This window comes from Lithobates pipiens, unplaced genomic scaffold (genome assembly GCF_037356315.1).
Source record: "Lithobates pipiens isolate NorthernLeopardFrog02 unplaced genomic scaffold, aLitPip1_a1.2 Scaffold_13, whole genome shotgun sequence".
NCBI lineage: Eukaryota > Metazoa > Chordata > Amphibia > Anura > Ranidae > Lithobates > Lithobates pipiens.
In genome coordinates, this window is record NW_027507718.1 from 205,299,486 (window position 1) to 205,324,908 (window position 25,423).

A 25,423-nucleotide genomic window follows, 5' to 3' on the forward strand; every position below is an offset into this window, starting at 1 on the left:
ATTCATTTCAATGGGTAGGTTTAACTAAACCCTCCTATCATTTACAGCCAAGGAAGCTACTGCCTTTGTTTAATCTGCAACTGCCAAGGTGCTGCATATATGAACAGTTGCGACACCAGCCTTTTGATGGTTTAACAATTCGCTTGAGAAGCAAATGTGACCGTTGGCATCCCTGGAATGCAGATGTTCTATCAGAATACTGCCACCTATCAGAAAAAGAAAGCGAAGTGACGTACTGTTGCGGCCATCTTGGTACACCCTCACTCGTCCGCAGTAGGCCTACAGTCAGAAGTCACCAAGTGGACATCTTTTTACAGCCACTGGAGTCTTGCATTTCACACGTTTTTTTTACCAGTAAACTGAGCTTATATAGTGAAATACAGTGTTTTGAAATCCGTCAAACTTTTTCGATGTTGAATTTTAAAAGCAGTGATGTTCTGTCAGATTAGCAAACCTGTGAGATCAGCAGGCCTGCCAATGGTTTTAAAATTCAACAGAGTTTACTTGTAAAAATAAGTGTGAAATGCAAGACTTCAGTGGGTGTAAAAAGATGTCCGCTTGCTGCCTTCTAACTGCAAAGTGGATTACCTATGTGCAACCATTGTGATCACATAAGGTTTTCCAATTGGTTGTGTCCCTTGCAGGGAGGGTTGTGCACAGCTGACTGCAGATTTCATAAGTGGGATGGTCTGCCAGTACAGTCTATTGGCCAGATCAGGAGACATTTATGTCCTTCCGGTGCCCCAGCACTTCTGGTAATCTCACAATATATTCCCAAATACATGCAAATCACCTGGTAAGGATTGCAGCAACATAGGTCATACCTGTTCAGTGCTTAGACATAAAGCTGACAGTTCAAAGTGCAAGTTTCATGGCTTTGGGCCCTGTGTATATTTCATACATAAAACGTCCTTGAATGCTGTGCTGGAGTTACGCGTTGACATTCTAAAAATAAAATATGCATTAGCACTCTAAAATCCAATTGTTCACATTGTAGCACATAGAGAGTATAATTGACAAAGGATCCTATTTTTGCTGTGACAATTATTTTTTTTTTTTTTACCAGGCGTGTGCAGTTATAACTGCTGATCCATTTATTCTTGGTAAATTAGTAGTTATGACTACACTATAGAGCTGCACGATTCTGGCCAAAATGAGAATCACGATCTTTTTGCTTAGAATAAAAAGATTGAGATTCTCTTACCATTCTCGCAACGTAAAATCTTTCACATTATACAAAAAAATTAAAAATGGGCTAACGTTAATGGTTTATATATATATAATTTTTTTTTTTTTTTTTATTCATGAACGTAATTAAAAAATACATTGTGACATAAAATATTGCAACAACCACCGTTTTATTCTCTAGGGTGTCAACTAAAAAAATGATATATAATGTTTGGGGGTTCTAAGTAATTTTCTAGCAAAAACAAATGGATTTTAACTTGAAACCAACAAATGTCTGAAAAAGGTTTAGTGTTTAAGTGGTTAAACTTTTTTCACTTACACACAAAGTCTATTCCATTGACAAATTGTTACAATGCTTATACTTAAGTTCAACTGATAAAGAATGTTTTGATTCTTGGCAGACTGCCCAGTTTTTCTCTTCCTTTCTTTTGATGGCTGTGGCTTCAGAAGTGCAGAGAACTGTGTTCAATCACTATGTGTGTTATCATTTTGGCACTATATTGTAATAACAGCACTGTTTTTTCCAATAAAACTTTATTGTGATCAAAAAAAAAAAAAAAAGAGCAGAGAATTCTTTGCATAGAAAGAATTGTGAAACACGTTAGTCAAGATCGCAATAACGATTCTTGGCGATTAATTGTGCAGCTTTACTACACTACAGTCAAAAAATGTTTATATTTTGCCTTTCCATGATTTACTGCCCCCCTTGCTGTTCTCTGCATTCCCAATACAGTTAATTCAGGTTAAGGAGAATTGAGCAACCTTTTTCGTTTTAGCACAGTTGCAGCGTTTGCTAGCTGGCTTTAGAAGCTCACCAGTTATTTTAAATTTTTCACTTTTCACACAAGCTTTTCATAAATGTGAAGGTGTTTGGATTCCAGGAGATTTGAATCTGATACTACTTAGATCTGATAAGGTGGTATAGACTTACATTTTACTGGCTTACAGTAACCCTGATAAACATCTCGTCCTCTTCTCCCCGGGAATGTTTGGCCACAGGCAATATGATGAGAAGGATTTAGGTGCTTAACTAATATTCTGCAGTGCTTTACAGAAAAAAAAAAAACCGAAGAGCTCTTTGACATTGCAGCTGTAAGGTGAGAAACGCCTGCCAAGAATGCCTCAAATGATGGGTATTTAAGGGCACTGAGCCAAAAGGATGTTTTTTTTTTTTTTTTTTTCTGCTGAGAGATCAATTCCCAAAGAATAGAAAGCTTTGAGTGCTTTTCTACATCCAAAGCAATGAACGTGGGCAAATCCATTTTAAATGAGTCTCAGCTTACCAAGTGTCGTGAACTCTCAATCTAGTGTAGGTAACATAGTCCCACAGGAGCACACACTCTATGACCAGTTAGGGTAGAAGCTTGAAGACCAGGCCTTTTCTGACACTCTTTGTTTACAAGTTTAAATCAGTATTTCTTGCTAGAAAATTACTCATAACCCCCAAGATATATATATATATATATATATATATATATATATATATATATATATATATATATATATATATATATATATACACATACATATACTTTTTTTATTTTTTAGAAGAGACCCTGGCAAACGTTGACACCCCAGGTGTTTTGGAACTACATTTCCCATGATGTTCAACTACACTGCAGAGTGCATGAGCATCATGGGAAATGTAGTTCCAAAACATCTGGAGTGCCAAGGTTCGCCATTACTGCCCTAGGGAATAAAATGGTGATCGTTGCAATTTTTGATGTCACACAGTATTTGTGCAGCAATTCTTCAAACGCATTTTTTCTTTGAAAAAAATACATTTTAACCACTTCAGCCCGAACCAATTTGCTGCCTAAAGACCAGAGCGTTTCTTTTTTTTTTTGCGATTTGGCACTGCGTTGCTTTAACTGATTGCGCGGTCATGTAACGTGGCTCCCAAACAAAATTGACGTCCTTTTTCCCCTCCAAATAGAACTTTGTTTTGGTGGTACTTGGTCACCTGTGCGTTTTTTTTTTTTGTTTTTTTTGTGCTATAAACATAAAAAAGAACGAAAATTTTGGGAAAAAAAAGCAATATTTTTTTTTTACATTTTGCTATAATAAATATCCCCCCAAAAAATATAAAAAAAAAATCCTGCAGATACGTATTCTTCTACATATTTTTGGATTTATTGATTGGTTTGTGCAAAAGTTATAGTGTCTACAAAATAGGGGATAGTTTTATGGCATTTTTATTATTAATATTTTTTTCTACTAGTAATGGCAGGGATCTGTGTTTTTTTTTATTGTGACTGCAACATTATGGCGGACAGATCGGACACTTGGCACTATTTTGGGACCATTCACATTTATACAGCGATCAGTGCGATTAAAAATGCATTGATTACTGTGTAAATGTGACTGGCAGTAAAGGGGTTAACCACTAGGGGGCTCTGCAGGGGTTAAGTGTGCCCTAGGGAGTTATTCTAACTGAGGGGGGGCTCGGCTATGTGACATGACACTGATCACTGCTTCAGATCACAGGGGAGCTGTGATCAGTGTCACTGTCACTAGGCAGAACAGGGAAATGCTTGTTTACATCAGTATTTCCTCATTTTTCCTCTCCATGAGACGATCGCAGGAATCCCCACAAAATTGAGTCCACGGGACCCACGATCACATTCACGGAGCTCACGGCAGGCGTGCACGTGCCCACAATGCCGCATCTTAAAGGGCAATGTACAGGTACGTTAATATGCCTGTATGTGCCTGTCTGCCGACGTATATCAGCGTGAGCCGGTCGGCAAGGGTTTAATACACTTAAAAAACAATACACAATATATACCCCAATCTTTTGTATAGTATGAAAAATGATGTTACGCTGAGTAAATAGATACCTAACACCTACATACCTACCTGTCATTCTCTAAAATTTGCGTATGCTTATGAAATAGCGACAAACTACGGTACTTAAAAATCTCTATAAACAACACTTTAAACGCCTTTTATAGGTTACCTTTGTAGAGCTAGAGGAGGTCTAGTGCTAGATTTATTGCTCTTACTCTGACTCTCACAGCGATACCTCACATGTGTGGTGCAAACACAGTTACATATACATGCGTGACCTACTTATGCGTTCACTTATGCATGTGAGCACAGAGGGATGGGATGCGTTACCCTCTTTTTTTTTTTTTTTATCACTTTTATTGCTATTATAAGGAGTGTAAACATCCTTTGTAATATAAATTAGGATGAGCGTTCTGGGGTCAAAAAGACCCCAAACCTAGCACTACTAGTAGTCCCCAAACCAGTAGAGTAGTTTGGCAAGAAACTTCAATACTTAAAAACCTCCATAGGCAACATTTTAAATGCCTTTACAGTTACCTGTTTTAGAGTTACCGAGGAGGTCCAGTGCTAGAATTATTGCTCTCTCTCTAAGGTTTGCAGCGATACCTCACATTTGTGTGCGAACACTGTTTACACATGCGTGCATGACTTGTGTATGCATTTGCTTCAGCGTGTGAGCACTGAGGGATGGGGTCACTTTAAGCATTTTTTATTGAGAGAATTGAGAGTACAAAAATCACATTTATTTATATAACCGTGAAACACTTATACAATATAGAACGCAAATTGCAAATGAGTCATGGAGCGTATCGAGCTTTATTTTTACACTGTCCTTCTTTTTTTTTTTTTTTTTTTTTTTTTTCCCTTTTATTTGCTATTATAAGGAATGTAAACCTCCTTTGTAATAGAAATAAGGATGACAGGTCCTCTTTATGGAGAGATCTGGGGTCTAAAAGACTCCAAATCTCTTCTTTACCTTCAAAACCAAAAGATTATAGGAAAAATTTTGTTTGATCTTTTGCCTTAAAGAAAAAAAAAAGGATTTACTGCCTTTCTGGACCAAAAGTGACATAATGACGTTGCTCCAGTCCTCCACATCCATAGAGGTGATCTATGACAATCTAGTCTTTGATCGCTTCTGTGACCAGCTAGCTGCACCATCCAATCGTTTCTTGGGGGAGCCAGCGGAAATGGTAAGCGCGAGAGACACTGGCGAGTGGACATGCGATCCAGCAGCTCATGAGCCGCTCGGAATGCTTTCAAGAGAATGCCAGCCACTGGCTGAAAATGACAATAGCAGGGTTATGGCTGATATTCTCACTTGCAAACCGCAATCTATATATACGTATTGTGGTTGGCAAGTGGTTAACCCATCAGGGTGTTTTTAAAACTACCTATGCAAACTCCACAGCGATTGTTTTCATGGTATGAATTCACCATGGCAAAACAATTATTCTTGCTATACTGACAGCTGTTATTAAAAAAGCACTAGTATTGCCTGCAGGTGTTAATGCATTTCACAGTTATTTTCCACTGTCACAGTTCCCAAAAGTACAATCATGGGCAGTAGTGAAGAACTCATCATTAAAGAATAAAGACATGTAACTGATTTGGCTAAATGAAGTATTAACAGTGGCTAGCAGAATTACCAATGTATGGCGTAATCCCCTAATCTCCTGATGTGCAGCCTGTGAGCATGGGGGCGTACGGTGCAGATCAAAAACTGGACAAGCTGAGTTGCTTGGCTATTATTGACCCTTTCTATAGGCTGAGTCACTAATGATTTAGGAACATAAGGCTATATATATATATATATATATATATATATATATACTTCTGCTCTTACTTGTGCAACCTGTACATTTGATAAAAAATTCAACAAAAAACATTCTATGGAGTTTGTCATATCCATAAATATTAAAGCTGAACATATATATTAGAGGTCGACCGATGTGGGTTTTTCTCTGGCCAATGCCGATATTTAGAAATCAGGGTGGCTGATGACCGATGTATGATGCAGATTTTTGAGGCCGATATTTTAGGCCAATTTTTTCTTTTTTTTTGGCAGTTGGCACTGGCAGGTTTCACACTGAGCCGATATAGTGTAACGCTGTAAAACTGACATATGTAACTGAATGCAGAGAGAGACCAGCTGTCAAAATTCAGCAGTGATGTGGGCGGGACCCAGCAACTATGAAACGACAACCAATGATTGGGCTGCTTAAGAAAAGGGTGGGGCCACATTCACGTAGCGGCCTGCCCAGATCCCATCCCATTGACTATGTTTGATAGCTGCTGGGTCCCGCCCACCCCCGACATCAACGCTGAATTTTGACATCTCCTCTCTCTACATTCAGTTACATATGTCAGTTTCATGCGCTCAGCGGCTCTGGCAAGCATGAAGCGCTGCTCTGCCAATGGAGTGTGGGGAAGGGAGGAGGAACACTTCTGGGTCGACGGGGCACGTTGCGGTTAATCGGACAAATTTGCATAATAATCGGCCAATGCCGATTTCTTAAAGGCCAAATATCGGCCGATAATTGGTATATAAACATAGCAGCGCCTCTTACAGACAGTAGAAACCAATCAGGCTTGGCTGCAGAACCAGTCGCTGTACTGTACCTGTCTGCCCTGCGATTTGAAATGGCTGCAAAACGTGGGATGCATTATGATGTCATTACTTCTAATGGCACCCCAGTTGTGCCATAAATCAGACTGCAATCACAATGCTTGTCACTCAAAAAGGCTTCTTTTTGGGCGACAGCGTCACGATTTGCCATGATTGCAGCGCGATTTATGGAGTGAAAATCTCGGCCCGATTGGGGTGCCATTAAAAGTAATGGCATTGCAAATGCGTTCCGTGTTTTACAGATATTTGAACTTGCAGCGATTCCACCCGCGAACATGTGTAATTGCAGCCTTCCATTCTACAAGCTGCTTGTTTAAAGGGACAGCACTGCCAGTAAAGAGGCTCTTGCACTTAAAGTGGTTGTAAACCCTTACATATATTCTGTGAAGTGACTGACCTCAGGTAATAAACAGGTACGATTTATGAAGGTGTATTTGTGTATCTGCAGTATTCTCTTCTCTACATCCCTTTAAAGTGCAGAATTTTATAAAGCTTGTCTGCGCTGCCAGAAAAAAAAGGGGACAGAGAGCTGAAGTTACACTCTCTGAGCTCAGCGAGGAGAGCTCTGAGAGCTGATTCGAATGAAGGGACGCACCCTGATTCACACATAACATAGGAACAGAGCTGAGGCTGTCAATCAGCAGGAGCTCCCTCTCCTGTCACATTTTTTTTTCTTGGTGACTGGAGAGGGGATCCTGCGTGGCTCCAAAATGTTGCACTTAATCCTTAGTGATGTGACCCCTCTACAAAAATTTTTTTGGACTACAATTAAAGGTCCATGGTGTGCTGGCGAATATGTGTATTGATTTTGTTCCATAAGTAAGTTGCCCATCCAGTAGTTTGCTTGTTCACTTCTTGTACTGTTTGTTGCAGCTCATAAAATTCACTAAGATGTTAGACAAATGTAATTATAAAGCTCATCTTGAATAATACCGTGGCAAATAAAATAGTTATATGTTTATGGAGCTTCAGCCGCCCACAGTTAAAATGATTGCAGCCAGACTCCGTGAAGGGAGATTTCTGCAGCATAATTGGCAAGTACAGAATCATATCTATCTATCTATCTATATGAAAAGTGGTTGGAGGGAAGCTTCAGAATGGCAAAGATGTTTTTATTACAAATTATGTGAACAGTTCCTCTTTAACCACTACAATACAGGGCACTTTCACCCCCTTCCTTCCCAGCCCAATTTTCAGCTTTCATCGCTCTAGCGCTTTCAGTGACAATTGCGCGGTCATGCTACACTGTACCCAAATGAAATTGTTATCATTTTGTTCGCACAAATAGAGCTTTATTTTGGTGTTATTTATTCACGACTCGGTTTTTTATTTTTTGCGATATAAGCGCAAAAAAAGCAGAAATTTGGAAAAAAAACAATATTTTCTTTTTTCTATTTGAAAAGAAATCCAATAAAATCTAATTTTGGCATAAATTTAAGCCAAAATGTATTCTGCTACATGTTTTTGGTAAAAAAAATTCCGTTAAGTGTATAATAATTGGTTTGTGTGATCACGGACATATGTACGCAAATGATCATGTACATATGTGTGCAGGTGATCACGTACATATGTGTGCAGATAATCATTGGGACATGTGATTTTAGTAGGACATATGTGGGGGACATGTTTTTATTATTGGGGACATGTGTTTTTATTATTTGGGGACATGTATGTTTTGGGGACATGTGTGTTTTGGGGACATATGTGGGGACTGTGTTTGTACTGTGTGGTGTGTTGTGTGTTGACACTAGACTGATGATCAGTGAGTAAAAAGCTGTAAAAAACAGCTCATACTCACTGATCATCAGCCGGCTGCAGCGTTCTGCTCTCCTCTCCTCAGCGATGACTTCTGTGTGAGGAGAGGAGAGCCGATTGCCTAGCAACCGGCTGTTTGTTTACATCACATGACGGCCGTGATTGGACACGGCCGTCATGTGATCAGGAGGGCCAATCACAGAGCCCTCCTGCCGATCTGAGATGTGCCGTGTCCGGGTGACACGAGCACATCGGGATCGCGCCGCTGCGCGGGCACGATCCCGCTACTTCTGAAGGACGTTCCTGAACGTCCTATCAGGAGTAGAGGGCTCCCACCCGGCCAATATATATATAACAACCACTTTTCAAGGTAAAAAAAAAAACCTGACTTTACAACTCCTTTTAACATAGTTAGTCTGGTTGAAGAATGACACAGGTCCATCTAGTTCAACTAAAAAAATGGAAAAAAATATATGCAATCCCATATACACAATCCTATATCCACACTTGATCCAGAGGAAGGCAAAAAAAACCCAGCTAAGCATGATCCAGTTTGCCACAGCATGGAAAAAAATTCCTTAATGCTCCCATGAGAGGCAATCGGATATTCCATGGATCAAGTATAAATGTTGGTACCTAGTTATATTATGTTCACCCAGGAAAGAATCCGGGCCTTTGCTTTAAAAAAAAAATCAAATAAAAATCTACTGAGCTGGATAGAACCATCTCTTGAGGGAGCCCATTCCACATTTTCACAACTCTTACTGTGAAGAAACCTTTCCATATTTGGAGATTAAATCTCTTCCAGACATAAACAGCGCCTCCTTGTCTTCTGTGATGACCTTAAAAAGTGAATAACTCAACACCAAATTCACTATATGGGCCACTTATATATCTGTACATGTTGATCATATCCCCCCTTAATCTCCTCCTCTCAAGAGTGAATATATTTAGTTCCTCTAATCTTTCCTCATAGCTGAGCTCCTCCGTGCCTGTTATCAGTTTGGTTGCCCTTCTCTGCACTTTCTCCAGTTCACCAATTATCCTTTTTTGAGAACTGGTGCCCAAAACTGAACTGCATATTCCAGATGAGGTCTTGCTAATGATTTGTACAGGGGTAATAATATGTCTCTCTGGAGTCCATATCTCTCTAAATACAAAAACATATTCATGTTCTTGCAAGCATTTGAGGTGTGTTAAGGCAACTCGTTTTGAATACCTCCACACACAGAAACATGCACCTACACTATTTTTGACTAGAGCTGGGCGATTTTCTCCCAAAAAAATAAAAAATCTGCGATTTAAAAAAAAAAAAAACTTGATTCACGATTCAAATCAAGTTTATTTTTTGTTTTTTCTTTGTTTTTTTTTTTAATGGACACCGCACCAGTCCTGAGGAGCTGCAGGCAGGGGTTTTTAGGCGAGGCCGTGGCTTCGGCCTTGTCCACGGTGTCCGGCCTCGCGGACTAGGCCAAAGCCGCGGCCTTGCCTAAAAACTCCTGCCCGCAGCACCTCAGGACCGGCGCGGTGTCAGCACCGGTCCTGGTGAAAAAATATAAAAATATTTAAAAAATCGATTTGCTGAAATTTTGAATCGACTTGACCTCTCAACTCGATTCAAGATTTAAATCGATTTTTTTTTCCCCAGCCCTATTTTTGACAATACAAAACACCAAAACAGAGTGTCCTAGCCATCTTTTAGCTGAAGATACTACAAAAGTAAATGGAAACAGACACCTGTCCAATAAAACATGGCTATAACCGGAAACTACAGTGATTAACTGAATTCTGCTTGGAATCAGCAAGTCTTGTGAGCAGTAAATGGTTTTATAGTAGGACTCTACACCTGGTAGACTTGGGCCATTACTCGCACATTAGTCAGGGCTGCAGGAGAGTTATTCAGGCCATACATGGTCGAATTTCGAACAAATTTTCTTTTCAAAATCAGAATTTTTTTTTTTTTTTTTTTTTTTTTTTGTGATCCGATGATGCAATTTTTTTGATTTTTTGAATTTCAGCCGACCAAGCCTTTAATTTCACCTCATGATGCTACAGAAAAGAATTTTTGTGGCTGGGAATCTTCTTTTCTCTCCGTAAATTTTCTTTTCTTATTACATTTCTCGCATGATTCTCCCATCATTGATTAGAAAATCGTTTGCTTTTCAAAACATTTCCAACTCCTCATTTACAATTCCTCAAATTTGAATTCCGCATGAAAATCGGTTGTTTCCCACTAATGGTGCAAAATTCGTACGGAAATTCTTAGATACGATTTTCAAAATTCGAACCGTATATGGCCGGCATTAGGCCCCATACACACTATTAGATTTTCTACATATTTTTGTCTTCAGATTTACTGAAACCATGTAGTGCAAGGGCCTGCCTGATTGTATACAAATTGAAACTCTTAAGGTTAGACCTCATATTATATGGTTTTGGCAAATCTGAAGACAAAAATCTGCAGAAAATCTAGATGCTACTTCTACAATGACATTACACATATACCGACATGCTGCTACAATGCAAAGTTAAAATTTTCGATCTGTGAATTTTCCACTAAGTCTTAATTTTTGAGGTACATGCAAAGGCTTGTTTTGCATGCCAGAGTTGTGGAAATGAAAAAGAAAACCATTGTCAATTTTTTTTTTTGTAAAATATGACTAGCTGAATGTACGATTACAAACCCAAGCAGCTGACCTTTATTGAGCACGCTTTCTGTTTTGTCTGCTTTCTGTTTTGCTATACTTTAGGTCCTGTTCACCTGAGCAGATGTGGTTACATAGGGTACTAAGTAGCATAAAGATTATTGATCGTCCAGTACTATTAGCCCTTGTACACACGGTCGGACATTCCGACCACAAAATCCTTCAGATTTTTTCTGACGGATTTTGGCCGAAACTGGTGTTTGCATACACACGGTCGGACAAAGTTGATGGAAAATCCGATCGTTCAGAACGTGATGACGTTTGTTCGTTACGATGGGACTACGTTCAGGCTAGTAGCCAATAGCTTTGGTCTCGTAATTTGATCTGAGAATGCGTGGCACCTTGTCCGATTGGAACTCTCTACAAACAATCGGACAAAGTCCGATCGGATCATGTTATCGGAAAATGTTATATCCAGCTCTCAAACTTTGTTGGTCGGACATTCTAACGGAAAAAGTCCTATGCAGCCCACTCGCGGTCGGATTATCCAACAACGCGGTCCGATCAGACATTTTCCGTTGAATTTCCGACCATGTGTACAAGAGCTTAGACCTGTGGCAATCGAGGCACACCAAGTGGTAGAAGGAACTTATTTGTACTTTGAACTGTCAGATTATCCAGACTCAACTGTAAAAGACCACCTACTGTATGTTTAAAGAGGAAGTAAACCCTGATGGGTTTACTTCCTCTTTTTTTCCCTGCAAAGGTAAAGCATAATGGACTACTATGCATCGCATAGTAGCTCATTATGTGTCACTTACCTGACACAGGAGCCAGCGAAGTCGCCGCTGTCACCTGTAGTCCGCCGCATCCATCTTGGTTGTGGCGTCTCTCGCAGCTCCGACGAATGACAGCGGAGAAGCCGCGATGACGTCACTCCCGCGCATGCGCACGGGAGTCGCGTCTCGGAGCTCCGACGCTGCCATTCGGCGGAGCCGCGATGACGTCACTCCCGCGCATGCGCACGGGAGTCGACAAATTAGGCAAATCCATTCTTGGACTTGCCGCATTTAGTGCGCCTGCGCGCCGCTGTCTACGGCGCATGCGCCGTAGACAGCGGTGCCCGTTTTCGGGCAAATATCTCCTAAACCATATAGGTTTAGGAGATATTACTTGGACCTACAGGTAAGCCTTAATCTAGGCTTACCTGTAGGTCAAAGTTGTTTGGAAGGGTTTACTTCCATTTTAAGTTGTCCATACACAGTAGAGGATAGTTGGTTGTACATATATCATCTGACCATCTTGGACATCTGTGAAGGCCACATGAACTTTAAGACAGGATGGTCACCTTGAGTGTAGCAGAAACCCTCTGCACTGTCACCGCTTATCAGAATGGAATCTAATAATCGTACACTGGTTTTCCAACCTGTGCAGCTGCTGTTCCCTTTGAAAAAGCTATGCCATAAAAACGTTAAATCATCACTGAATAAGAAGACCATCATCTGCTTTCTGTGGATACTTCTGCACATCTCTTTTACCTATCCCTGTTCTACCCGTCTTATTATAGGCCTGCAACGAGACATGAAGTCCACCTACTGTACGTGCAGTGTATTTTCTTCATACTGGTGTCCTGCAGGGGCGGACTGACAACAAATGGGGCCCCCGGGCAATAGGAGATTATGGGGCCCCCGGGCAATAGGAGATTATGGAGTACCCGGGCAATAGATTATGGGGCCACACAGTACACACACATACACACACACACACACACACACACACACACACACACACACACACACACACACACACACACACACACACACACACACACACACACACACACACACACACAGAATACACATACACACACTGAAAAGGTACTAGAGAGGCGGGGCAGCTATAATCTTGGGATCTTTTTTTAAAAACACACATTTTTACATACTGTCCCTGGTTTTATTGAGGCTGTCAACCCTGATGGGGTCCCTTGATGGCATGGGGCCCTTGGGCAGTGCCCGAGTGGTCAGTCCGCCCCTGGTGTCCTGGCATTACCATGTTGCCCAAAGTCACTGTTAAAATGTTTTTTAATTTTTTTTTCTATCATACTGCATTGAGAAATTACCAGGAAAATCTGGTTACAGTCAGAAACACAGTTTAGGCATTAGAAAATAAGGCCAAATTTGAACAAATTCTACAATATACTGTACCAATGTGTGTGTATATTAAAAACATTTCCCAGGTAGTTTTTTTTTATCCTGTGTTTTTCTTTTCTTCAATACAGAATGAAGCTAAAAGAGATTGATCGCACTGCAATGCAGACTTGGAGCCCCTCTCAACAACATCCTATATATCTTGCAACAGGTGAGTTGTTGTTTTTTTTTTTTTTCTTTATCCACTGTTCCCCATTTTAAGCGAATTGGCCTGCTAGGTTCCATCGACAGGAATATGTAAGAATCTGCAGTATGCTTGTGTTTTTGAAATGGAGGAAGTTACGTCTTACAAAATCTTCCTTGAGCAGATTTTGTTACAGTTTCCTGTGTTAAACCTCCCATCTAAGTTAAGGCCCGTACACTCGATCGAACTTTTTTGACAACAAACATGCAAATTAGCTGTTTTAAGGCAACATTTGACCGCGTGTAGGCTCCATCGGACAAACTTTTTCGGTTTTCATCTAATTTTTGTTGGGTGTGCGAATGGACAAACTTTTCAACAACATAAGTTGGATGGAGCAAAGTCTGATTGCGTGTACAGAAAACCATCGGACTTTACAAACACTCATGCTCAGAACCAATGCAAAAGATCAGACGACAATACAGAAGTTGACCAAAGGTGGCAGTAAAGAGCAGAAAAACCACTTGATTTGGTGAAAGTTGGCTGAAAAGTCAGATCGTGTGTATACTTAACAAGTTCAGGGTCTACGCCCTTTGTACAGAAATCCACAGGAAACTTTGTATATAGTCCGATTGTGTGTGAGGCTTTACACATTTTTGTGTTCCTAAATTAATGAGGCTGTCAAACTTTAATTCAAATATAAGAATTGTACTTTTATGTTTGTTCAATTGTACATGAGCTATTGGAGCCTGAAACTACATGCTGGTATACATACATATATACATACATGAAAGCAAATGTTCTGTGTTGCTATGGCCAAAGATTATGTTGACATGTAATGGGTCCTTTTGTTCTTCAAGTGACTTTAGTGATAAATCCGATTCAGAATCCTGTATGAGTCCCAAAGGGAAATTACTAAAATACAGTTGCATTCAACAAAGATGAAGAAAAAAAAATACATTAACAAGACACAACACTAATAAAATTACCAATAACAGAAATTAATACCAAATAAAACTAAATTATGACTGTACTTTAATCAACCACACCATCCTAATAAAATACTACATAAAACACATGAGCCTGGAAGATTTACTTGCAGAGAGTGTTTATTTAGGCCCCTTTCACACTTGTATGACCTAAAAGTCGCGTGACTTTGACGCGACTTGAAGTATTGCCTGTGGAATCTTGAGGTCTACAGACCTCAAGTCGCATCAAGGTCGGGCCAAAGTAGTGCAGGGACTACTTTTGAAGTTGCTGTGACTTGAAGTCGCACAGATATGACCGGTACTCATTGGGAATCATGGGGTGCGACTTGTCATGCGACTTTGCGGTCACAGGACAAGTCACACAAGTGTGAAAGCGGCCTTAATGTCAGATTCACTGCTTTAAAATATGCCACTGTGTGTTTAGTCTTGAGCGCTTCTTTAGTTAAATCTATGGGAATATTTAATTGGGGGAAAATTAGTCATTTTCAGCTGCAAGTAGACATAAAAAGCCTTCTTTCCCGCCCTGTTATGTTGCTATGGAGCTTCTGTCCACTTGTCTAGAATGACTCAGGCCTCAAAGTTGAACTATCTCTTCTAAATATTGTATATTGCATTTAGAGTTTTAGATATTCAGAATCAGAAATACTTTGCACCAGCAAATTTTCCTTGTCGAAATGTTTATTATGACAGTCAGTGTCTTAAAAGACAATCTACCTGCTTACAGTCTGCTTATCCCTGATATGTTGGCATCACATGGTGTCAGTAATTGTGACTTGCTGAACATTTTTATGCAACGGGGAAGGTGTTTTGGTGATTCTGAATTTATTAATGTATTATTTATATATTTAGCACTTGCCTGCATTCTGTTGAAGCACAAAGGGTCAGCTGCTGGCTTTCACAGGGGTGGCCATTCATTAATGCATCCTTGGCACAGGACATCGCTCCTAGTATAGGTTTAATAAATGTCCACCCCTGTGAGAGCCAGCAGCTAACCCTTTGTGTGCCTACTGGCGATCCATCCACAGCTGATGTTCCAACTGATGATCAGGAAATAATCGAAAGGGTTCCTGATCTTTCGCTTACTGTGTCAGCTCTGATGTAGTGCTCATATGCAAGCTGAAGGGTCTTGACCTCCAGCCTGCAGATCAACATCAAGAGATTACAAGCCTGTTCATCACAACAAGGTATACTTTTTTAGGGCAAGAACTACACTAAACCATCCCTTCCTTATGTCACGATAGTGGCTACTCATTTGTTTTTTATTCTTGTGCTGGATGTGTTTCTGCTAGGCCTCATCTTATAAACTGTGTTATCTGCTGTATAGTAATTTGATTGATTATTCGTGACTTTTGATATTGTATAAATCAATTTTGTTTATTGTGTAGGTCAATGATTGTCTGTCAGTTAATGTGTTAAAGCTTTAAGGTTTAGCAGCATGAAAATTGGTTATAAATCCTAAACGTTTTTTTTACCTTAATGCATTACTTGAATTAAGGTAAAACATATTCAGGTATTAGTTCCTCCTTCCCTACAAACAAGCCCTCATTCAATCCAGATATGTGCACGTCTGCAGCTGCTCTTTCCTTGCTTCCTGATTTCACAGGCTTTGCTGAGTGATTGAGAGCTATTGGCTCCCACTGAGCACTGGAGCAGAGCAGAGGGCGGGGCTGAGCCCTCTGTGTCTATAGACTCAGACAGCAAAGCTTGGGAGCAAGTTCACACGAGTGCCCCCGTAGGAGTGGCTTCCTATGAGGGCACTCGCCAGAGAGGATGAACCAGGAGCACCAGTGGAGGATCAGAGAAGAGGAGGTTCAGGGCTGCTCTGTGCAAATTCCATTGCACAGAACAGGTAAGTATAAACCTGTTTGTGATGGGGGCATGCCTATAGTGGCTTAAGTTGGTTAAAAGTTGGGTGCTTTTGTTTTAAGGTTTATGGTTTGGGGATTTAGTTTAGGAGCATTTTAGGGCTCAAAGTCTGTAGTGCAGGGGGCTCAAGAGGTGCAGGTTTTAGTTAGTGGGGTAAAAGGTCAGATGCTTTAGTTTTAGGAAGCTTTAAGAGTCAGGGACTTTACTGCAGGGCCTGCTATTTTTAGGGCTTTACTTAAAGGATAAGTTAACCTTTCATAACATGTTATGAATGCACCAAGTCCCCCCCCCAAATCCCTGTTGTGACAGCAGACCGGGGCTCTTCTCCCCTGTGTCTGCTGCAACAATTCCAAAAAGATGCATCCGAGTAACCCCCACCCGGCGGTGTCAATCATTTACAGTCCTCTGTTAATGGAAACCTACAAGGCCTTTGCGGCTGTCGGCTTGTAGTTTTCAATGAACTACCACAGCGCTGTGAGAGTTAATAGAGTCTTGTCAGAATGTATTTGCTTCCTTTGTATGAAGTACAAGCAAACCGATACACTGACAGATCTGCAGGAGACCTGCATGCCATCATCTGGTGCAATGATTTACAGGCTCCTACTAAAAAAAAATAGCTCCTCTCCCCCTCCTCTCTGCTGGCATTGTAACTGTGGCTTCACAACGATGCGTGCTGTGGCTTAACAACACTGCGTGTTGTGAATGGCCGGGCCATCTTCTGGGACCTGTGGTGTGTCCCAGAAGATTGCAGGGAGGGAGGGGGGAGAGGTGAACTTCCTTGTGGCACCAGGGGAGGAAGTGGGAGCTGGGCACCTGTCAAAACTGGGTACCGTTCCCCCAAAAAAATTACATGCCAAATGTGGCATGTCAGGGGGTCACTAGTACTTAAAGCGGAAGTTTTTTTGGGTGGAACGCCGCTTTAATATTTTTAAAAAAGTGAACTTACCCTTTAAGAGGGATTTAACGCTCCTGATCCAAACTTTTTTTATTTAGGAGGCTAGAAAGTGTTTGAAGTTTTGGTTTTTGGTCAAAACTTTCCTCCTCTTGGATAGAGTTCCATCTATCCTCGCTTCCTGTCCTTCTGACAATTTATTTATGACATAACAAGTGAGGGGAACTCTGCAGCAGCAACACAGGTGGCCCATTCGTTTGAATGGGCTGCAAACGCTTCATAGTACAAACATTTAATTATGAGTTAAACCACCCAACTTAAGTGATTAGCTACAAGTCACTGATTTGTTTTATGGTGGTCCAGTTTTATCCATAATTTTATTACTACAAGCTGATTTTAAAACAATAAATATGTACCCAAGTTTTTGTTTTGTTTTTCTCATGTCTGCAAACCTAACCTAAATCAAGTTATAAAAAAGATGCCTGCATTTTAATTAACGAACAAGAAATTGGGAGATTTGGGACTTTATGGGTGCTTTTTAAAAAAAGATGGATACATAAACCAAAATGATATAAAAAAATTTACAAATTTTATTAAATGAACAATATCATAAAAAACAATGCAAACAATAGAACCATATCCACTTGTGTATTGGTAATATTGATTCACTGTATCCACATTCATATTTCTACATGTTTCGCCATATGGCTTCTTCAGGAAAAAAACGTGGATTTCATCTACTAAATGTATAGACAAACGTGTCAATCACGGCAGAAAAAATAAAAACAAAATATTAATAATAATAAGCCATATGGCGAAACATGTAGAAATATGAACGTGGATACAGTGAATCAATATTACCAATATACAAGTGGATATGGTTGTATTGTATGCATTGTTTTTATTGTTCATTTAATATAATTTTTATATCATTTTGGTTTATGTATTTATCTTAAAAAAAAAAAAAAACATAAAGTCCCAAATCTTCCAATTTCTTGTTCTCTATATACAAATAAGGGATGTTGGTGCCATACAGAAGTTTTTTGATACTGGCCTTTGACCAAAAAACCTTCTATATTTTAATTAAATAAGGCAAAATTGATAATGCACAGTGTAAGCTCAGTCACAATTATTTCTTATCTTGTCAGGTACTTCTGCTCAGCAGCTAGATGCCACTTTTAGCACAAATGCCTCCTTGGAGATTTTTGAACTAGATTTGGTTGACTCTTCACTGGACATGAAATCATGCGCTACATATACATCTTCTCACAGGTATGAAATGTACTTTATTTTTTTTTACAGTACTGTATAGAAGATTTTTCTGAGGAGTTTTAAAGGGTGTAAATACTATTTATTTTTATTTTTTTTAAAAGGTGAAATACATATTTGCATTATATCTTTACATGTACATTTTCCCCATGTTTTGTCCTTTTTAAAGATACTGCATGTACAGAAAAGTATCTGTTGATCTGTCAAAATGTACTAAGCTCAAACTTTTTTCTTGTGTGTGTGCTTTTTCTGCCATTTTAGGCCATTTTTTTAAATAAAAGAAATAAAAATAATAATAAAAAACAAAAAACAAAAGCAGTCCTGCCAGTCACATGTGCAAATGCAAACACTTGCATGGGGTGTGTATGAAAACAGTAATTGTGCCACACATGTTAAGTATTATCGTCTTTGCAGTGCAAGCATTAATTCTATGCCAAACATTCACGGTTAACACTAAATTGATAACCTGTAAGGACATTTAAAACTTTGCCTATGGACTGTTTTGGGCACCGTAGCTTTAAATAACAGTTTCATGAGTGTGTGTTACATGTCTGGTATGCATTTGGAAGCAACCCTATGTTTTATGTTTTGCTCAAAAAACTTGGTTATTTTAACAAGCTTGTGAAATAATAAAAAAAATAGCCCTGGACTTTAAGTGGTTGTAAACCCAGATAGTGTGCCCACGTCTCAAGGATAGGGCACATCATTGGCAAGAAGTTAACAGAGGAAACACTTTTTTTTTTTAGTCTTTTGCTGTTTTTTTTTGTTCCCCTATATCATCATTATTGTCATTATACAAGATTTATATAGTGCCAACAGTTTACACAGCATTGTACAATATAAAGGGACACAATACAATTCAATACATGAGGATTAGGCGGGCCCTGCTCCTCCGAGCTTACAGTCTAAGTCTAAGAGGGAGGGGCTGGTGTAACAAAAGGTAGTAACTGCGAGGGGATGAACTGATGAGGGTAGTAGAAGATTGTTGTTCGCTGAAGGCAGGATAGGCCTCACTGAAGAGATGAGTTTTCAGGGATTACCTAAAATTACAAAGTATAAACAGAAAAGTCACTGCTACTACCCATCCAACACATAGATAGGAGAGCTCCCAGGTGCTCAATCCACAGTTGCTGGCTGAGTAGATTAATGTGGAAAAAGGCCTTATAGGCTGAAACGCGTCAACTGACTTAATCTGGGTTTTGTCCACTGTGGCTTTTCAATAAAATGAAGAAATTTTAAGAGCAACAACCGTAGTGCGGATCATTTTTTCCACATTGCCTAAACGTAGTAGGGTAGGAGATAAACGGACGGATTGGGGTAGTGAATGCGACAGGATGGGAGAGGCTCTGGAGAAGTCCTGTAGACGGGCATGGGAGGAGGAGACAAGGGAGCTAGAGAGCAGGAGGTCTTGGGAGAAGCAGAGAGGATGGTTTGGGTGATATCTGGAGACAAGATTGGTTAATAGCTCAGGACAGAGTTGTAAATGGCTTTGTATGTTGTTGGTGTTTTGACTTTTATTCGTTGGGCAATGGGAAGCCAGTGGAGGGATTGGCAGAGAGGGGTGCCAGACTTTGAATGGTTGGTAAGCTGGATGAGTCTGGCAGCAGCATTCATGATAGACTGAAGAGGGGATAGCTTGCGGAGAGGTGAGGAGGGAGTTACAATAGTCAAGGCGAGAGATAACAAGGAAGTGACTAAGTTGCTTTGTGGTTTCAATGGTTAAAAAGAGGCATATTTTGAAGATGTGACGGAGGTGAAGTCTGCAAGATTTGGGAAGCAATTGGATTTGGGGCTGAAAGGACAGGTAAGAGTCCAGGATTACACCTAGTGCCCTGGCATTAGGGAAGGGACTGTTAGTTATATTAATTATCTTGATGGAGAAGTCAGGGGGAGGTACACGGGCCGGAGGAAAAATTCTGAGCTCAGTTTGAAAGCTTGATCATGGCTCTGGTCGGGGGTATGGCTAAGCCACAGAGGGTCACATGTACTGGTGACATCACTTCAGCTTTTTCAGGCCTCTCCCCCCACCTCTTTCCAAGGCATACAGAGTGGAGATGCTAAACTGTCATCTCTAGGCAGCTAGGAGGATTACTAGTAAGCCATGCGTTAGACACTTTACTTGGTAAAAGAAGGGGAGCATGCGCACTTTGGTAGCAGTGCAATATTGCCACTGAGAAGGATGAATGACTGGCAAGATCACCAGGTAATTCATCTCTTAGGAAGGCTTTAATAAATAAAGGACACAGAAACAGCAACATTATAAAAAATTCTTATGTGTTTTTTTAATATTTTTTTTTTGTTGTTATTGGGGTGGTTACTGACACAGTTCGGCCATGTTTTATCCATTATTTCTTTTTATTGTATAATCCAGATATATTTCATTTTATTGTACCACTTGGTGCCATTGATTTCCTCATGACATATATATATTTTTTTATATGCTTTCAGATATCATAAGCTAATTTGGGGACCGCACAGGATAAAATCAGATTGTAGCATTTCAGGAGTTATTATTGCTGGAGGAGAAAATGGAAATGTAATTCTTTACGACCCAGCTCAAATTATGGCTGGTGATAATGATGTAGTGATTGCACAGCAAGATAAACATACAGGACCAGTCAGAGCTTTGGACGTAAACCCGTATCAGGTTAGATCTTTAGATATGCTTTTTGTTGCATGTAATTTATAACAGAGGGGGTGGAGCATTTGCTTTTTTTTTTTGCATCTGTTTAAATTGTAAGAATATCACATAGACATTTATTTGAAAGAATTCCAAGTTTCAGTGCCCAAATGAACTATATCCATTATTAAGCAATGCATCCACTGTGTGTGCTGTAATATACCATAGTCGCATTAGCTACAGTAAGCGATGCTGCGTTCTGCCGTATGTGCGACTTCCCATCTGCTACCAGAATTAAAGAGAGTTGGGCTTCTCTGCCGTCTGAAGCACACTGTCTGACTCCCTCTTTAATTCCAGTAGCAAAGGGGAAGTCACCTATACTGCTGGCGGAACACCGTGCCGATTACAGCATGCCGCTAATGACATTATATTATATTACAGCACACACAGCGGCCATCCTGTTTAGTAATGGAAATAGTTTGTCTGGGCCACCTTGGCCCAAATTAACTATTTGAAGTGCACTGAAACATGGAATTCTACTTTTAAACTGTTTATATCTTTTAAAATAAAGGAGTTTTTTTTTTTTTTTTGTTTGTTTTTTTGCATATTTCTTTCTTTGTCTGCATTATGTAGTCTGCAAATATACTGCTACAATAGCACATCAAGGTGTCCTTTGTAAGTGCCTGTTCACACTAGTGCGATGCAGGAACCAGCACGATCCCAGTGCCAGTTCTCGTATCGCAGAACACGCAGGCACTTCACACTGCCCTATGCAAACTGCTGCGGGTGTCAATAGAATGTTAATGATACCCTCAGATTAGTTTGCATATTGCAGTGTGAACTGTCAAATGGTGCAGGAATTGGCTCATGTGGGTGTGAACACCCATGCAATCTGATATAGTCCTTAGAAATTGAAAATAATTAGCAGAGAAGAAGCTGCAATGTATGCAGGAAATCCAGAAAATCTAGAAAATGATGGCCAGCAGACAGGCAGCTTATATTGGATTGTCAAAAATAACTCATGACATCTACTCCTTTCAGTCAAATAACAAAACCTTTTACTGGTCTTCCTTTTTCTGCACTAGTAGGTTGTCTATTCAAGTTTTTTTTTCCCTCCCCATAGACAAACCTTGTAGCATCGGGTGCTAATGAGTCTGAAATCTACATTTGGGATTTGAATAACTTTGCTGTTCCTATGACGCCAGGAGCTAAAAGCCAGGTAAACAATGTTGTCTGATTTTGTTTCTTCTTGGTTTATAAAGTACATCAGAAGGCTGAAATGCCCCCCCCCAACTTGCTCACTGTTGTCTACCAATGGAGTCCATTGTGTTCACAAAAGATTGTTAGGGACTGGAAATCCTGCTTGTACACCCTCACTACCAGATGCTGTATTGTAAGGTGAGTCCGACTCTTGAGGGCTTGCAAACATTTTCATGAGGCACGTAAGATCCTGCAGAAGTAACTTTGCCCTCAAGAACTGGGGAGGTGTTCACTGACTTGTGGTCAATCATAAGGTCAGCAGATGGAATTTGGTATGGCGAGCTCCTAATTGACTGACTGCCTGGAGGATCTGCAGGTAAGGGTGACAGCACGTTAAGCCATGCCCACTGCATGCATTATTATGTCCCGCTGTAGCTCTAGCAGGTACAATGGCTCAAGGGTGACTTTTCTGCAGTGTTTTTTATAGCACAGGTAGAGCAATGTCACCCTTTCAAATGACATGTATCGGCAACAGTTCTGCTGGCAGGATCATCATGTTAATCATGCTAACAACCTAAATTACATGTCAAATTTTGTATTTTGTTCATTGTTGTACTTTAAAGTAAAACTACAGTATAAGCAAAACTTTTTTTTTTTCATTTTGGATAGAGGTAGGGATCATGCACACTGCAGCTCAAAGAAGCTGCTCCTGCATGCTTTTTCTTTTTTGCCTAGAAACTCCCCTCCATGTTAGCCAATGTGTCCCCACACACTTTGACTTTTTCAGGTGTTTACAGGCATATGCTCCTACAGGCAGAAAAAACCCGAACCAAACTCACGTTTTTTTGAGAGGAGCTCAAAGAAGCTTGAAAATGTGTGAAAACGTTTGTTCCAGCTTTTTGTTTTGTTTATATAGTGGTTCAGAAAATACTTTCTAGGAGGGTTTGTGAAAAAAAATGATTATGCTCAATAAAGCTCAAAGGTGCTTAAAGAGGCTCAACAAGAGCACAGAAAAGCACAAGCTTCAAGCTGAAATAAAAGCTCAAATGCCTGTAAAAGCAGCTTTTTTGTGAGCTGCCGTTTTCATGAGCCCTTAGGGAGGGTTATAACCCCTGTTCCTTCATTTTTTTTTTGTCATCTGTGCCTCATTGGGGATATTTGCCTTCACTTGCTGTCCTGTAGCCAAAACCAGAAGTGAGAGGAAATCCTTGCATTAAAGGAATCCCTTGGGGACCACCAGGCCACCAGAACTAGTGTCCCCGTTGGAAGATTTCCCCTCTATTACTTTTCTGGAGATGACCCAAAATATGGGATTTTCTTTTACTTTGATTGATAATGGTAAACAGGATAAACAGAGAGGGTGATTATCTCTAATGGGGACACAGATGGCAATACAAATTGACAGGTGTTGTACTCTATCCAAAACTAAAGAGTTTTGCCTTGTTATAATTTTAAGTTTGTATTTATAACCAACGTGATACTGATTATAAGTGATCGGGATTAATAACCCTCTAAGTCAGGGATATACAATTAGCGGACCTCCAGCTGTTGCAGAACTACAAGTCCCATGAGGCATAGCAAGACTCTTGACAGCCATAAGCATGACATCCAGGGGCAGAGGCCTGATAGTTTTGCAACAGCTGGAGGTCCGCTAATTGCATATTCCTGCTCTAAGTGCTCAGTGCAATATTGCCAAAATCCAAGGTGTCGGGAGGAGCCAGTGACGACATCTAATGTGCATGCTTGTGAGCACAGCAGATATGGTGTGAGGAATAAAATCTCTGAAAAATGTCTGGCCGTTTTGCAGTAAGCGCTGGCTAACTACATAAATGTGAGTGGATTTGGTTTATAGTTCAGACCCTTTGGTTGAAGTTTTGTATCATTGTGCAATGATGTGTCTCTTTTCTTTCATGTGAGAATTCATATAAAAGGTGACACCGAGAAGAACAGCAAGCAAAATCAGTTGAATACCATTAATCAACTGACAGTCTTGCAGGACTGATCCCTTGTGCAAATTAACGGGGAGCTATTGTTGGTTTTTTGGTCTTATTATTTTATTCTCTTTAACAGGTTATTTAATGTGCTTTTGTGGCTAATCTTGTGCATTTTAGGGTTGCTTTATCCCCATATTCAGTGTTTTGAAGACAAGACATTTTATAATATTATAATTTTTTTTATTATAGAGTTTTTTTTTGTAGCACTTTAATATTTATTTTGGATTATTGCAATATTGCACTAAGGACTTAGAGTGTTATTAATCCCGATCACTTATAATCAGTATCACGGTTATAATAAAAAAATAAAAAAATAAAAAATAAATATATATATATATGTAATATATATATATATATATATATATATATATATATATATGTGCGTATATATATTTACAGTGGTGTGAAAAAGTGTTTGCCCCCTTCCTCATTTCCTGTTCCTTTGCATGTTTGTCACACTTAAGTGTTTCGGAACATCAAACCAATTTAAACAATAGTCAAGGACAACACAAGTAAACACAAAATGCAATTTGTAAATGACGGTGTTTATTATTAAAGGTGAAAAAAAATCCAAACCATCATGGCCCTGTGTGAAAAAGTGATTGCCCCCTAAACCTAATAACTGGTTGGGCCACCCTTAGCAGCAACAACTGCAACCAAGCGTTTGCGATAACGTGCAATGAGGCTTTTACAGCGTCCTGGAGGAATTTTGGCCCACTCATCTTTGCAGAATTGTCCTAATTCAGTTACATTAGAGGGTTTTCGAGCATGAACGGCCTTTTTAAGGTCATACCACAACATCTCAATAGGATTCAGGTCAGGACTTTGGCTAGGTCACTCCAAAGTCTTCATTTTGTTTTTCTTCAGCCATTCGGTGGTGGACTTGCTGGTGTGTTTAGGATCATTGTCCTGCTGCAGAACCCAAGTTCGTTTCAGCTTGAGTACACGAACAGATGGTCGGACATTCTCCTTCAGGATCTCTTGGTAGACAGCAGAATTCATAGTTCCTTTTATCACGGCAAGTCTTCCAGGTCCTGAAGCCGCAAAACAGCCCCAGACCATCACACTACCACCACCATATTTTACTGTTGGTATAATGTTCTTTTTATGAAATGCAGTGTTCCTTCTACGCCAGATATACTTGGACACACACCTTCCAAAGAGTTCCACTTTTGTCTAATCGGTCCACAGAATGTTGTCCCAAAAGTCTTAGGGATCATCAAGATGTGTTGTGGAGAAATTGAGACGAGCTTTGATG

At 39.9% G+C, this 25,423-nt stretch overlaps 1 protein-coding gene across 11 annotated transcripts in view; it reads left to right on the forward strand.

Annotated features, from left to right (window-relative positions):
* SEC31A (SEC31 homolog A, COPII component) overlaps positions 1-25,423 on the forward strand; it is a 92,935-nt gene that overhangs the window by 7,943 nt on the left and 59,569 nt on the right. For all 11 annotated transcript variants that reach the window (XM_077476153.1, XM_077476155.1, XM_077476154.1 and 8 more), the window contains exons 2-5: positions 13,286-13,365; positions 18,231-18,354; positions 20,800-20,998; positions 22,095-22,190. In XM_077476153.1, the coding sequence (XP_077332279.1) occupies positions 13,287-13,365; positions 18,231-18,354; positions 20,800-20,998; positions 22,095-22,190 (498 nt within the window). In that variant the 5' untranslated portion in view covers position 13,286. The remainder of the gene's footprint in view (positions 1-13,285; positions 13,366-18,230; positions 18,355-20,799; positions 20,999-22,094; positions 22,191-25,423) is intronic.